Source organism: Labrus bergylta, chromosome 23 (assembly GCF_963930695.1).
Source record: "Labrus bergylta chromosome 23, fLabBer1.1, whole genome shotgun sequence".
NCBI lineage: Eukaryota > Metazoa > Chordata > Actinopteri > Labriformes > Labridae > Labrus > Labrus bergylta.
In genome coordinates, this window is record NC_089217.1 from 15,704,162 (window position 1) to 15,720,231 (window position 16,070).

The following is a 16,070-nucleotide window of genomic DNA, read 5'->3' on the forward strand; positions in this document are numbered from 1 at the left end:
TTTCAAGAAGTAATTATTCTTGATTATTGGTGTTCACTGCCCTCTAGCGGCCACATTGAAAGTTGCATCACAATTTGAACATGTCAAGTTTAACAAGATAGCAACGTCATATCCGGTACATGTCTGTGAAATGAAGCAATCACATTTTATTTATAAAACAAATTTCAGGAAACATTCAGGTATAGTTCATAGTAATTAAAAATCGAGTTCTGGAAAGAAGTATAATCTTATATAATCTGCCTTCTCTTTCATATGACATGAACTAACTAAGCACATCATTTAAATTGAACAATAGAGAAGATGATAAAAAAAAACAAGAAATAAGAAGCAAAGCAGTAACATTTTAAATTTAGACACTAAGTATTATAATCTAAGAGTAAAACATTAAAATGTTGCTTTAATGAATAACAATAATGTCAAAACGATTAACAAAAAAAAAACGACTTAAATGATAAATTGCACAAAAAAATGAAGTTAAAAAATATATTAATAAATGTAGATGCTCCAACCACTAAGGATAGAATGATGAGAGCTGTTTATCAGATGCCAGAAGCTTTTTTGTTGTTGTGTGTGTTTGAGTGTGTGGGAGTGGCCAATTTTAACGAGAATATTTATCGATAATGGTCTTATATTTGTAGTATAGACCCTCGTCACTCTGCCTTTTGCTCTTTAAGTCTTTAAGTTAACTTTTAAATTTCTTTATATCGACACTCAGAATATTATATCACCATGAACTGAACGTGGTAAACACACTACAGAACAGATTTACATGCTTTATTTTGAAGAGAAAAACCGGAAGTACAGTTCTTATCGTGGCTAGTTAAAGTTAACCGGCTAGCTTGACATCCTTCCTGAGTAGCGCCGCAGCGTTTCCTTAATTCAGACAGACTTCAAACTTCCAACAACTTTTCTGCTCTGCTTTTTGGTCCCTCCTTGTAGCATAAATGCCGAAACTTTCGCCTAAGAGCCCGGGTATCGTTGCCGTCCGCGTTCATTGGTGAGTCATACAAACATGAATTGTCTTGTTTTATGAAATTGAAACGCCTCCTCATGTAAATATTACGGCCGCTGTACCGTTATGTTTCCCGCGGACTAACCCAGTTTCTCTCCGGCTGCTCTTAAAAAAGTGTATTTCTCTCCTCTCAGGCTCGTCACAGCCCGGTGTTATTTCTGAGGTAATAGTGTAGTTGACAGAGTTGAAAATAGCAGACTGTCGCTGTGTGCGCTTTTAGCTCCATCCATGCTGAGTCGAGTTTTGCTTCCTGCTTTGTAAACTTCCTCTGCTGATGTGCAAGAAGCAGAAGGGAAACTCCATTAAATCCTCTGACTTCAGATATTCATGTAGTCAGTTTGTTTTGAACACTGCTCTCTGGAGATTCCTTAATTTAATTTGATTTTATTTACAAGGCAGGAGTCCCAACAGGCTTTAAAGACACAAAAAGAGATTTAAAGTTCAATCAAAATAATTAAAATGATCAAAGAAAGGCATCAGGAATCATTCAAATGACATAGAGAGATATAACTCACAAACATGTAGTTGCAGTGCAGTAATGAGTTGTATGTAATGAGTTTTAAATGTCTTTTTTTTATCCTAATATTTGTTATTTGTGTTATATTTTTAAATCTTTTTTTATACTAAGCTTGCACCAGAGAGAAACGTTTTTTTTTTTTTTTTTTTCGATTTTTCTGTATGTCCAGCACATGTTTGAGAAATGGACAATAAAGATGACTTTGACTTTGATGTAAGACAAAGGGAATAAAAAGTGCAGCAGAAACAAACAAAAAAAACCAATAAATCAATGAAGACAGCAGGATGTACCAAAGTAGCTGAGAGTCGTAAATCACATTACCCATACCTTCATCTGTAATGATATAAAGTTAACATTTCTTACAGTAGAAATTTTAAATTTCCTGAGAATACTAAAAACTGTGATAAGATTTTGAAGGTCCTCACTGTTAACTTTCAATGAGAATCAGATTTATAGTCCAGGTTGATGTGAACGTACAAGGACTCTGACTCTGGTTGACTGTGTTGTCTTTGTGCAACAGTAAACACATTAACATTACATTTTAAATCTCAATCCAATGTGTACCGGCCTCAGACAACAGTGAAGTGGTGAGTGGTTGTTGGCCTGTAGTAGCCGACTCATTCCTGCTAATAGTCAGTTATAAAATTCACCACCGAACAAACAAACTGTTACAGCATCATTGTGGATTTCTGTGTCACAGTAAAACTCTTTGAAACCTGATTAAGTCAATTCATTACTTTGATTCATTTCAGGCAAAAATGTCAATAATTCTCTGCTTTAATTGATTTAGAATCACTGTGGAGTTCATTCAGATATTTGCCGCCTTGATTTGTCACTTGTTGCCACCCTTCAAGCTAGGCGATGGACGGGGACCAGATCCAGGTGAGCGACGAAGAGCCCAAAGTCGTGCGTGAAGAGACCCGGAGGAGGAGGAGAAAGAAGGCCATCAGCTCGTCGTCCTGCTGCTCCATGGATCAGATCTCTGTGGAGTTTGTCCTGCCGAGCGTGGTGCGCGGCGGCAGCAGCCATGACACTCTGCTGCTGGAGGTGGCCGGAAACTGGACGGTGGAACAGGTGTGCTGAAGTGACTCGGACTGATTTTGTTTGTGGGTCAGATAAAATGCTGTTCCGTGTGATTAGCTGAACGTGTCGTTTGTTTTTTTTTCCCAGGTGAAAGCTCAGGTGTGGATGAAGGCGGTGACTTTAAACCTCTGTCCCGACTTCTACCAGCGCCTTTCCCCCGACCACTGCATCCTGCTCTACCAGAAGAAAGGCAACCTGTGTGAGATCTACGACAAACACCAGGTGTTCCAGACGCTGGACTGCATCCGCTACTGGAGAGGTGCCAACCAGTGACCAAACGTGGATTCAGAAAACTGCTTTTGAATCATTCTCTTGTACATACTAAACATCCTTATTCTATTTAAAAGCGCTGAAGAAAGACGTGGGCCGGATTCAGCTGGTCCCCCGCCCGCAGCCCTCGGATGAGTCGCTGCAGTACCAGCGTTACCTGAACAACCTGATCGGCTACGACGTGACCGACGTCAGCAACGTGCACGACGACGAGCTGGAGTTCACCCGCAGGAAGCTGCTGACGCCCCGACGCATCGAGCTGTCTGATCGAGACCCCAAACTCTACTCCATGGACCCCTGGGTGACCCTCAAGCCGCTGCCTGAACACCTGCTCAGCAAGGTGAGTTTGTCTGCGCATGACTTACCTCTGATATGAAAAACATTTAGTTGTTGCTTTTGGATTTGTGTGTAATACGATTTTCCCAGATAGAAACTCAACCTATTTTTTTTTTTGTCTTTGCAAGAATTGTACCTGTTGCTGAATCTTTCAAATTGTTGAAAACAAGGCGCAGGGAAATCTCACACATACTCTCTTCCTGCCTCCCTTCATGTAACGCCTCAGTTTGTTCTGTAGGAAAGCTGTGAAGGATGCTTGTCTGTTGATGTACGGCTTCCACTGAACCTGTGCAAAAATGAATCTTGCAGAGATTGTCTTATTAACAAAACACACCCAAAGGGTTAAATGCACCGCTAATTGTGCTGCAGAGCAAACTGCAGAGCTGCAGATCAAACAGAGTTTCGCACAGAGCAAACTCTGTGCGCCTGAGCTGGTTTTGTGTATTCACATGAGCAGTCGTTTAGGGAAAAACTGTCCCCTTTCTATTCAAACAATCATCATTATTTTAAAAAGAGTCAAATTCACAAACAACGGTGCTAACAGCCACGCCCAGTTAGAGGGGAGCAAAACAAATTCTGTTGAGAGTTGGTGGTAACTGCGCCGCAGTATTTATATGAGATGTCACATGCAAACTTTCCAGTGATCAGGACAATAATTCTGCCTCTATAAAATAGGATTCAATGATCTGTTTATAAAGTCTGTATGACTTTGACTTTCCTGTTATTAATGTCACCAGGGGTTAGACCACACTTCACCCACATGTTGTTGTTTCAGGTTTATCCTTCTCTTTTTTGTCTTTTTTGAGTTGCCCTAGATTGCTCCCTTCAGAGAGGAAGTCTTGTTTTGAAAAGTGAAACTCATTTTACATTCTTCAAGTCTTGCATAAAAAAAACAAAAACAACCTAAAACGTTTCCTCTTCAGCTCGTCGTCTTTAAAACCGCCCAGTCAGTATTAAAGCTCTGTGCAGGGTTAAGGTGCAGACGGCTTTTCTCCACATTCAGACTCAAAACAACAGCAGACAGCACGGAGCAGGACGATCTCTTGTTTGAGTCTGAATAACTCAAGTGAATCAAGCCCAAAGCTTGTGAATCTGATCGGAATCTGTTCTTCTTTGAAGGAGATTTAAAATATCAACCTGCAGTTTAAATCCTCAGTATCACCCTCACATGACAGAAAATAAAGACTTCCACAGGTTTTGCTTACATTTTTAAGCATTCTGGTTTTGATTCCAGATTCACAAGTCTCAGACTCATTCAGTCATCCCTTCCAGGAAATAATATTTGAATGAAATACATAGTTGTCAGTGTAATGATTCCAATACAGGGCTGATTTATTTCCTCCATATCCTAACTGTTTCTTATTAACGTCTTTGTTAACGTCTTAGAACAGTCGATTGATCAACACAAGAGTAAAACTAAGAGAAACTTCTGTCTGCAAATTCCCTGTTGAACCATGAAAGATGTGACTTATTACTCATACATGTACTCACGTGTCTCTGATTTGTTCTGTTGTTTACCTGCTGGGATGTTTCCTCATTGACCTCGTTTTAATTGTTTCCCTGTTCAGATCAGTAACAGCCACATCCTGGTGGTGATCCACATCAGCACGGTCAGCCAGACCATCAAGGTCTCCATCGACGACACTCCTGAACAGGTAGAGCGATGACCTTTGACTGTTGGGGGGGGGTTGTCCTCCAAGCGGGCCGCCCAGGTTCAAGTCTGAGCGGTGGCTCCTTTCCTGCATGTCATGCTATCTTCTCAGTTGGTTTGAACTTCTGACAGTTTTCTACCTTTCCAGGTTTTGACCAGCTTTTTCACCAAGATAGCAAACAAGAGAGTTCTGCTGGGTATCCCTGACAACACGTGTGAGTCCGACTTTGTGCTGCGTGTGTGTGGAAGGTACAGTATGCAGGACGATAGAGCGCTGTGTAAACACACTAAAGATACTTCAGTTCAGTTTGTATTGAAAGAAAGAGAGTTGATTTAAAAGTAACCTCTTCAGTGTGTGTTCACACAGGGAGGAGTATCTGTACGGGGATAAACCGCTGCTCAACTTCAACTGGATCCGTCAGTGTCTGAAGAGCGGAGAGGAGATCCACCTGGTTCTGGAGAAGCCCCCTGATCCAGACCTGGATCTGGTCCAGAAGGACGACTGGGCTCAGGTGGATGACTGCACCGGAGTGGCAGGTAAATGAAGAGAAGTATCTTCTTGCATGTTTGACTGAAGTGGTTCATGCTAACACAATCACACTTCTTCTCCTCCTGACTCTCTTCAGGGACCCACGAGCAGCTGACGATCGATGAGAAGGACCACGAGCGAGTGTTCACCATCTCTATGTGGGACTGCAACAGGAAGTTCAGAGTGAAGGTGCTGGGAATCGACATCCCATCTCTGCCCAAGATCCCAGATTTCATCGTCTTTATCGAGGCCAGCATCTTCCACGGTCAGCAGCTTCTAGCTCAGGTAATAAAATGACTCGACGAGGAGACTAGTTTGGTGACGTCCGCCATTGTACTAATGCCATGTAAACAAAAGGGACAGCGTCGCACAATGACGTCAAAGAGAGGACAAACCAGTCTACACATAAACATCTTAAACTGACTTTCTGAACATCTTCACCCGACACATCTTACTCTCACAGGAGAGGACGTCCTCTAAAACCTTCAATGAAGAGGTGCTGTGGAACTGCTGGCTGGAGTTTAACATTAAAATCAGGGACCTGCCTAAAGGAGCACGCCTCAACCTCCAGGTGAACATTTAACAACGATGAGGTATAACTTCTTCCACTTATCGAAGAGAATGATCTCATTTGTTTTTTGGGCTCTCAGGTGGTCTGTGGGAAGCAGCCTCAGACGCCAAACTCCAAGGCAGGCTCAGGCTACCAGGATAACACCTCAGGAACAGGCAGCCACGAGGGTAAGGTCGACGGTTTAGATGCAACACAATGAGGCGTTTCAAATATAGAAAGTGAACGTCGCCCCTTTGGTTTGTTAAATACAATTTTGAGCCTCAAGATCTGCGTATTTACCAATTACAATTGTTTGTTTGTGTGGAATAAATTTTGACCGTATGAGGATGACATTGATGTGTCTCGATCCTGGATGACAAGTTACCATGACGATAAGATGTCAAATCGTATCCATGCCCTAAAATATACTCTTTTTTTATGGTCAATTTTAATCTAAATGGGTCTTTAATTCATAAAATGAACACCATGCTAGACCATAAACTACTACCTAATAACATGGACGGAGCAACAAATGCCTGGGGGGGGATTCCTCCTCTATTCAGATAATCCGAATAGAGGAGGAAAGAGAAAACGTCATGAAAAGTAACATCCCTCTGTCTCAGGTAAGACAAAGACTCGTCTCCTCTACTACGTCAACCTCCTCCTCATCGACCACCGCTCGCTCCTCCGCCAGGGCGAGTTCATCCTCCACATGTGGAGGATGCCCGAGAAGAGCGAGGAGAGCAGCAGCAGCATCAACGCAGACAAGCTCACCTCGGCCACCAACCCGGACAAGGCCTCCAGCATGGCCATCGCCATCTTACTGGACAAGTACTGCTACCCCGTGGTGCTGCCCAAGAGCCGGGACACGAGCCGGGATGCCGGGGGCGAGGAAACGGAGGGAGGGGAGCGGGGTCAGAGGGAGATGCCGAACCACCTGAAGAAACAGTTTGGGGCCATCGTGGCTACCGACCCCCTGCACCCGCTCAGCCCTGAGGACAAAGAGCTGCTGTGGCACTTCAGACACGAGTGTATGCGCGACCCCAGGTGCTTCATTTGTGTTTTCATCTGGAAAATTAACCAGTAAGATTTTATTGCTGGGTATTTAATTTCCTTTTTTTTTTTTAAATGTCTTCAGAGCCTACCCAAAACTCCTGGGATCTGTCAGGTGGGGGAAACAGGAGGACGTCTTGGCAACGCATCGCCTGCTGGAGCGCAGCAGTGCGTGGGACAGCAGGTAAAAAAATGTTTTCAAACTGAAACCTTTCATAGTTTCAGTGCCCCCCCCCCCCCCCCCCCTCACCTGTCTTCACATCTCTCCTGTTCAGTGGTCTGGATGTGGGTCTGGCCATGCAGCTGCTGGACTGTCACTACTCAGACGCTCAGGTTCGCTCCATGGCCGTCAGGAAGCTGGAGACTCTGGAAGATGATGACGTGCTCAGATACCTTCTGCAGCTTGTACAGGTGAGTCTTCTTCACATTCGCTCTCTTTTTTTTTAGTTAAATAGAACATAGCTAAGTCAAACACCACTTCAGTTAAATTTCCAGTCCTCTTTATTTACATCTCTAGTTCCTATTATATCACACCTTGGTGATTCAGAGTTTCGGGCACATTTGTCTCACAGAACAAAAAGTCAGAGCTGGACTCCCTTCCAGTAACTCTCCCGTCCCGGTTGATTCACAGTTACACTATTTCACAGCATCCTGGAGAGGAGCAGCTCAGTGGACACACAGTACTGCATGTTTGCCTGAAGTGTTTCCACAGTCGACTCTGTGGTGAGCTTTGCATGAACATGATGAGATATCAGCTGGGGCCAACAAAAGGTTCTTTGGTCTGATAGGGAAATGATTCACACCCGTACAGCACACTGGTGTCTCTGTCCTATAAACGTGATATCTGGAAGTTTACTTCCAAAAGTGTAATTCAAGATACGTGTAGTTTGATATATGTTGTGTAGAAAGAGTGTTTTATATGATGAATTACATTCTCTCCTTAAGTACCAGTGAACTCCTTTTCTGCCCGGAAAGTGTTTGTAAATGTAAATATTGATGTGTTAGTTTAGGAGAGTGATTTGATGTTTTCACAGCACTGCGTTTAGCCTCAGACTGTGACCTCTGAACTCCAGCTCTGTTAAAGGAACCCTATGAAGTTATGTTTCCTAATGTTGTGTGTCCCTGTGGCCTGCACACACATTTCATGCACGTGGCTGTAGTTATTAAATATTCACTATGCCTGGTTATGTTGTCTCTAAATGGAATATGTCCATGCTCACATCAATTTGATGTGTACACGCGCTGCTTTACAACAACTGTACTTAAACACAAAACAAGGCATCATATCAAGCAGAATGAAAAAGAACTAGAATCTTTAAAGTACCACATTTTAACCATATTTTTAAAGCAGTCAGGTCGATGTCAGAATGCACAGTCGTATATGCATTTAAGAGGGGTTCACATGAATCTGAATGTGTGCTTGGGTTTGTATGAGTTTCTTTGATCACATTGTCTGGTCTCTGTTGTTTTGTCCTGCAGGCGGTCAAGTTTGAGCCTTACCATGACAGCGCCCTGGTCAGGTTCCTGCTGAAGAGGGCTCTGAGGGTGAGCAGAAACGACACTCCAGAACTGTTTCCTGTTCTGTCATACAATGTTTGCATTAGTGCTGTAGTCGAGTCATCAAATCTCGATGTCCAAGTCAAGTCCGAGTCACCAAAGAAAAATTATAGAATGATTCAAGTCCTTGAGGTTGAGAATGAGTTCAAAGATGAGCTTCAGTTCTCCGCTGCAGCACATCCATTGTGTTTATTTGATGACGTTCAATGTTTCTAGGCTGAGATTTGACGCTCTGTTATCTGTGAGTCTTCATGTTTATACTGTCCCTCAGTCTGACAGGGGGAAAGCCAAACTTATTAAAAACATAAACTCAGTCTTTATCAGTAAATAAAGTCTAGTGCAGTCAGTGCTTGAGTGTGAGTTCAAGTCTGAGTCATCAGGTCTCTCAGATTTTCACGTTCATTAAAGTCAGTCTTTCTTTCTTTTTTTCGTTGGCTCAGTCTTTTGTTTTTCTCTCCACAGAGTAAGCGCATCGGCCATTTTCTCTTTTGGTTCCTGCGCAGTGAGATCGCTCAGTCCATGCATTACCAGCAGAGGTATGCTGTCCTGCTGGAGGCCTACCTCAGAGGCTGCGGTGAAGACATGCTGCAGGACTTCAGGAAACAGGTCTGCATGAAGGATTCAGCTCTGTTCAGTTCCTTAAATAAAACTGTGTGTGTGCATGGAAGGAATAGTAGAGTAAAATACCAAAGTAATGGCTTTGATTGGCCTTGACTGTAATCATTGTCACATCAAATATTTGAATTTCCACTATTGGAAGAGATTTAAGGGCAGAAGATCAGACTTCTGCAGTCGGTGCTCCTCCACTTCTCAGTGACTCAAAGTGATGTTTGCAGGTGGAGATGACTGAAGCTCTGCAGAAAGTCACCAGAGAGATGAAGGCAACATCTGCTGACAAGTATGACATTACTGCACAAGGTGAGAAAGACAAAGAAAACATTCAGGCCTTCGTGCAGAATTTCAAGTGGATGCCATATTGACATATTTATACCTCTTGATTGGTGTTTAGTTGTGTTGATTTGTTTTATGCACAATCAGTTAATTTGCAAATTTCTAATGAAAAATAGTCACCTAGGGGCTTATTTTAACTCCTGCTGCTGACAGACAATACAGTCTTTGTATGTCACCTTTGACCTTTTTAAAAACAAATGCTATCTGGTGGAGTCAGCACTGTGTGAAATGTTTTCATCTCTCATGGTTGAAACATTGTTCAAATAGAAATCAGACAAGTCATGAGCGTAAAGCTGTGCTCCTCTTTGTCAGTGGTGTTTCAGCTGCGTCAGAAACTGGAGACTCTGCAGCTGTCGGGTCTACCGGAGAGTTTCAGGGTCCCCTATGATCCTGGACTCCGAGCTGGAGTCCTGCTGGTGAGTGACAATCCATACACATCTGTACCTGTGTGTCTGCAGGTAGAAAAAACAACAACAAACATCAAACAAGGGTTTTCTTTTTCAGAGTGAGATGGATATAAAAGAAAACTCGATGTGTAAATACTTTTTTCTTTTGTTCTGTTGTTTTTTCTGTTTCAGATCGAGCAATGTAAAGTGATGGCGTCTAAGAAGAAGCCCCTGTGGCTGCAGTTTAAAAGGGCCGACCCCACCACTCTGTCCAAAGACCCCATAGGCATCATCTTCAAAGACGGAGATGACCTCAGACAGGACATGCTCATCCTGCAGGTGAGTACCCAGACCCTCTGACAGACAGAGTTACATCATGTTTGGAGAGGGATCCTTTGCACAGAGTCTCCTCCCATGTCCCTTCAGATTCTGCTGATCATGGAGTCGATCTGGGAGACTGAATCTCTGGATCTCTGTCTGCTGCCGTACGGCTGCATCTCCACTGGAAACAGGATAGGTAAACTGTTCACAGATTAGTTGGCTATACAAGTCGGCCTGTGATGTTGATCTCTGTTGCTGTTCACCACAGGTATGATTGAGATCGTGAAGGATGCCACCACCATCGCTAACATCCAGCAGAGTGTTGTGGGAAGCACCGGAGCTTTTAAAGATGAGATCCTCAATCAGTGGCTGAGGGATAAGTGTGTCGGCGAGGACAAGGTACACACACATCACTGATTCAAATGAGTTCATACATACAGGATAACATGCCAATACGTATGATACAGAGACACCAGAAACAAAAACACATCCATCCATCTTTTCCAGAACTTATTTGAACTTCGAACCATGAGCTTTCTTAAGTTGTTATGTTAATGATTTAAAAAACCTTTGTCCTTAGTCTTTAAATGAGACATTTGATGTTGATCTATACATTTAGTTTATAGAGTTTCTCCCACTGCCATTCAGTCTATCAAGACATTAGAGGAAGAAGCAATTTAAAGGACAGGAAGGAAGTGACACTTAGGGGTTTTCCTGTTCTCACAACACACACACACACACACACACACACACACACACACACACACACACACACACACACACACACACACACACACACACACACACACACACAAAATCTACTTTTAGCTCAGATACCTGCAGCCCTCCTTTTTTATATCTTCTTGCTTCCTTTTAGAATTTGTGTTGCAGCAGTGTATGCCAAATCTGACACCTAGCACTGAGCTGTGCACTTCGCACCACAACTGTCATTGCTGGTTTCAGATGTGTGCAGATGTCGTTGTCATGCTCAGCGATGACCTCGTGTAAGACGCGAATGAACTTGCAGCCATGGGAGTTACAGTTTAAAAGTAATGTTTGGTCAGACGGTACTGGCACCTTGAGGCAGAAAAGTGACCAACACCATCCTGATCTAAAGTCAATGTTGCAATATCTCCCTGCTATTTTTAGGTTGCATTATACAGAAAATATATGTCGACCATCTCGATGTCGTTGATGGTGCAGGTTCACCTGGGTTCTCAAGGGGAAAGGGAGTGACACTGATTAGTTTACATCAAGTTCTACCAGATACACACCTGCAGTTTAATGAATAAGGAGACTACAGATAACCCTTAAGTACCTTGTGCCTTTGTTTCCCCTCACACAATGTGACATTTAACTGGAAAAAATGGAGTTGGAAACCCCCGACATGGATCTAAACAGCAGTCTAATATTGCTCTCCTCTTAATGTATGAGCTTTCTTGAAACAAGAAGGAATTCATTGAAAGCCTTGCTCCTTGACAAATTCATCCAACTTCTACAGTAAAATCATTTTCCTCTTAAAGAACAAAATGTGAGATATCTACTGAATTAAATGATAAAAGTGAGCTTACTATATGATCAGACATTAAGGAAACATGCTATGTTGAAGTTGAAGTGCTGGCTTCTCTGACAACAATGCAGCAGCCAGTATGTCCTCCTTCTGAGTTTAGATTTCGGTCCAGAATGGTTTGTTTTTGTTTTGACCAGAGATGGTAGGAGGTTTTAAGGCGCCCCCACACACGGCTGTCGGACGCCCCTTGGTTTGCCAGGTGAACAGCAAACCAACAGGTGTTGCAGCGATGGAAGCCTTGGCATTTTTCTAAAAAGCTGGCGACATAGAGATGTGGTAAATCTAGGATAAAGATTGGAGATGCTTTTGAAGAACAGGGCGATGCAGAGCTGATCTATTACTGAAGCTTCAGTATCCATGACTTAGGGAGACTAGGAAGGAGGGGGCGGAGGGAGACAGCTCTCTCCAATGTTTTGAATGAGGACTGCACTACCAATTTCAACCACTAGGTGTCAAGGTTACATATTGCTCCTTTAAGATAAATTCTAGGTTTACGTCTAGTTCAAGCTATATACAGGATTAAATTATTCCAGAGCAAAAATTCAGCTAGAAATGTGTTTTCTAGTTAAGTGCAACAAACTGTCATGAAACTTGTTTTTCTGTGTGTAGTTCCAGCAGGCTGTGGAGAGGTTTCTCTACTCCTGCGGTGGCTACTGTGTGGCTACCTACGTACTGGGAATTGGGGATCGACACAATGACAACATCATGATCACTGAGTCTGGTAAAGTTTAATGTCTAATGTCTGTATTTTCATCTTAAGATCACACAAACACAGAAACATTAACTTAATGTAAAAGAGAACGGCTTCGATTAAGTGTTCCTGTTCTGTTCCCTACTTTGAGATTTTTGTCGCTCTTATTGATCGGCATCCCTCGCGTCCTTTGTGTTTCTGCAGGGAACCTCTTCCACATCGACTTCGGTCACATCCTGGGGAATTACAAGAGTTTCATGGGAATCAGTAAGGAGTGGGTTCCCTTCGTGCTCACGCCAGACTTCCTGTATGTCATGGGAACGTCGGGGAAGAAAAGCAGCCCCCACTTCCAGAAGTTCCAGGTGCACAATATGGGATTTCTTCCTGTGGATATTATGAAGGCAGAGGGGGGCGTCAGTTCATCCTCATTCACACATCCACAAATATACATCAATGAGTTTAGTCACATTGAAGTGAAAGTTCATCAGTATGAAGGATACCTGCAGAACTCAGCTCAGGACCAGTTAGATTAAGGAAACCGCAATCAGCTGACATAGCGACTGTTGCCAAGATGTTATCAATATTGTTTCAGGCAGATGTGTTGGCATTATTTTCTTTTTAGCTGTACGTGTTTTACATATATTTGTTTGTGTTATACGCCCTGTGTCTTTGTTTTAGGACGTGTGTGTAAAAGCTTACCTCGCTCTTCGGCATCACACCAACCTGCTCATCATCCTCTTCTCCATGATGCTGATGACCGGTAACACTTCCTTTCTCAAAAAAAAAAAACATTTTTTAAGCAGATGGAAAAAGCATTTTTCTCTTAATTTAGCGTGGACATCTGACTTCACACGCTGACATTTGATGAATCCTCACGTGTCTTAAATGTGAGATTCTTCTTTTTTTATTTTTTTTATCAACCATCAGGCATGCCTCAGCTGACCAGTAAGGAGGACATTGAGTACATCCGGGAGGCGCTCACCGTTGGACGCAGCGAGGACGAGGCACAGCGCCATCTGCTGGACCAGATCGAGATCTGCAGGGAAAAGGGCTGGATGGTTCAGATTAACTGGTTTGTTCACTTGGTGCTGGGGATCAAGCAGGGCGTGGAGAAAAGATCCACTTAAGGAATCCGTCACAGTTAGCCATGATGAAGTGTTGAACCTCATCCCTTGGTTTTCTTAAATTGAGGAAGTTCTGCTTTTAAATGTAAATTAGAGCTGTCCAGGAAGGTTCAAACAGAAAGTCCCGGCAAACATGCAAATACTGAGGCTGTGTCTGAAACCACATACTACACACTGCCTACTACATACTGAAAATATATTTACTGCATACTAACCTGACCGTTAGCATAATGTTTGCAACGTACAACACACAACTTACTAGACTAGACAATGCGGAAGTGCAAAATCCTGCAGTTCGACGAGTGTCCACTAGAGGCCGGCTCCAGGAACACAGGAAGTCACATACACACACACACAATCTTTACAGCATAAATAAACATGTTTACAGCCTGGTACAAAAAAAGAATTGTCATCACTGGCACACACTGTATGGGGGCTTTTTTATTTATTTTTATTTTTTTAAACTACCCCGTTTTGATTTTATGATTTTAAGTCTGCGGTTTCAGACGCAGTTTGTTATTTTGAGCAACCAGCTGGGAGAGAAGCTGGAACACCAGTTTTCTAAGAGCGACTGAAAAGTAATAAGAGCATGTTAATGACATCATGAGGAACTTAAGCTGCAACACGGGAGTGACTGTTAGAGACGCTGCTCACACCAAGTCAAACTTTCACTGCATTTCTGGATAATGTGCTGAAGAAAACGTGTTTACAGGTGCACATGTTCTCTATCATCTTTAACAAGTCAGCATTTATTTTTAAGACACAGTTTTAATATATTTTTTTGTAATTCTCTTTTTATTGAAACAAAGTTGAATCATACATACATGAACATTCGGCCTCTTCATACATTAATACGCCTGTTCCCTTTTTTTTTTACATGGAAGAAAAATGCAAGTAAAATAATTCTCTTAACCCTGAATGTAAATATACTGTACCTGATTACTGAGGTAGATTACAGATCGCTGCACACATTAGTATACATTATGTGTGAGCATATTCACAAGTGAGCGTACAGTCCTCTCTTCTTTTTCTTCATATCTCCACCCTCAGCCTCTCAGCAGGGTCACTACTGCCCTGTTGCTCCCGGATGGAAATGGCAATGTTTTGATCTCTTTGCACGCTGAGGAAACACACTTCTCACAGACTTCCTTCTCATTGTTTGGATTTTAATACTTTGCTTTGTGTCTAGGGATGTAACGATTCACTCAACTCTCGATACGATTCACAATTTATTTTATAAAATGAGACTGTAGACAAAAGATGACTGAAAAAGATTCCTTAAAGGGGCTGAAGACCCACTTCTCAGTGTGGTTTGGCCTTTTAATATTATAATATATGGTTTTATTTCTCTCATCAAGGGGAGGTGATTGGAGCCTCTCATTGTGGTGTGGATTAAATGCTGCATCATGTTGGTTCTATTTGCGTAGTTCTCTGTCTTGTAATATTTGCAGTTTTTGTCTCGTCTGTTATCTTCTCACATCTTTTATTTTCTGTCTTAGGGAAGCCAAAACGCTTCCACACCTCCGATTTAAAAGAAGGTGGTGCGTCTTCAATTTCTAAATTTTGCTCTGCAGCTGCTGACGCTCACCATATTATTGTGATTCATTTTTCAGAGTATCGATTGATGTGAACTTTGACACCTTTAAATCGATTTATCACGATTTTGATAAATGATGAATCTTTACATCCCTACTTCTTTCACACTGTTGTTTTTTTAACTCATACTGAAGTTGAAATGCACTGAAGATGAGAAACTCCTGCTGTTTTAACACATTTGGTCTTACTGTATGATGTATAAGAAGTTTTTGAATTAGTTGAATTCTCCTGACCAGAGAGGGAAGATGAAGTGATCAACATGAGAGTTTTATTCAGTTTTTTTATTGGCTAGCCTTTTTGCCCCCTAATCACTGTTTACACCTCTTTAAAAAGGAGCACATTTGTGTCCATATGTTATTCTACGGTGGCTTGTTGGGGACATTCAAGCAACTGCTGGTCAGTTGCGTCTTGTAGGATAGTCCTACTCAAATATATTTTGTAAATGCCAACTCATTTGGTGAAACAAATCTTTACCCTGAGATGAAAAGAACATTAATCACAAGTCTCTGGATGAAGACTTTGTTAGAAAAAAAAAATAAAAAAAATAATGGAATCAGATTTTTACGTTACATTAAAGTTACATTTCAGTCAAAACTCAAAGCCACAATAAGCACAAACTGATCAGTATTTACTGTAAAAAAAAAAAAAGCTTCTATACAAAATATGTCTGAATGATTTAAATGTTCTTTTGTAATAAAATGTATTGCTACTGTAAAACTTTTCCATTGTTTATTCTTCAGATTAATAAACTTGAACATGTGAGCTTTCTATGTCATATCAGATAATGGAATTTTATATGAGGAATATTATGATATGCGTTGTTTCCTTATTGCTGCATCAGATGTGGAATTTAATTTTAAAGGTAACATATTG

At 41.9% G+C, this 16,070-nt stretch overlaps 1 protein-coding gene across 2 annotated transcripts; it reads left to right on the forward strand.

Moving 5' to 3' along the window:
• The first annotated feature begins 837 nt into the window (after positions 1-837).
• On the forward strand, positions 838-15,959 carry pik3cg (phosphatidylinositol-4,5-bisphosphate 3-kinase, catalytic subunit gamma). 2 transcript variants are annotated; one of them, XM_020652510.3, is made up of 24 exons: positions 838-997; positions 2,384-2,603; positions 2,700-2,871; positions 2,960-3,222; positions 4,787-4,873; positions 5,018-5,118; positions 5,237-5,406; positions 5,496-5,683; positions 5,862-5,969; positions 6,049-6,136; positions 6,572-6,995; positions 7,087-7,185; positions 7,277-7,412; positions 8,481-8,546; positions 9,021-9,164; positions 9,395-9,476; positions 9,822-9,925; positions 10,088-10,234; positions 10,322-10,412; positions 10,485-10,615; positions 12,396-12,507; positions 12,682-12,839; positions 13,156-13,237; positions 13,405-15,959. In XM_020652510.3, exons 2-24 carry the CDS (start codon positions 2,391-2,393, stop codon positions 13,602-13,604), a joined length of 3,366 nt encoding a protein of 1,121 aa, XP_020508166.2. In that variant the 5' UTR covers positions 838-997; positions 2,384-2,390; the 3' UTR covers positions 13,605-15,959. The 2 variants fall into 2 exon arrangements, with proteins under 2 accessions (XP_020508166.2, XP_065807473.1); XM_065951401.1 differs by having other exon boundaries at positions 841-997; positions 2,388-2,603.
• The last annotated feature ends 111 nt before the right edge of the window (positions 15,960-16,070 follow it).

What these genes read in the sequence shown, in the direction of transcription:
- pik3cg (XM_020652510.3), top strand. Translation starts at nt 2,391, where the DNA reads ATGGACGGGGACCAGATCCAGGTGAGCGACGAAGAGCCCAAAGTCGTG. An exon ending in ACCTTCTGCAGCTTGTACAG is followed by an intron (nt 7,413 to 8,480) that starts GTGAGTCTTCTT and finishes TTTGTCCTGCAG; the next exon opens with GCGGTCAAGTTTGAGCCTTA. An exon ending in GTATGACATTACTGCACAAG is followed by an intron (nt 9,477 to 9,821) that starts GTGAGAAAGACA and finishes CCTCTTTGTCAG; the next exon opens with TGGTGTTTCAGCTGCGTCAG.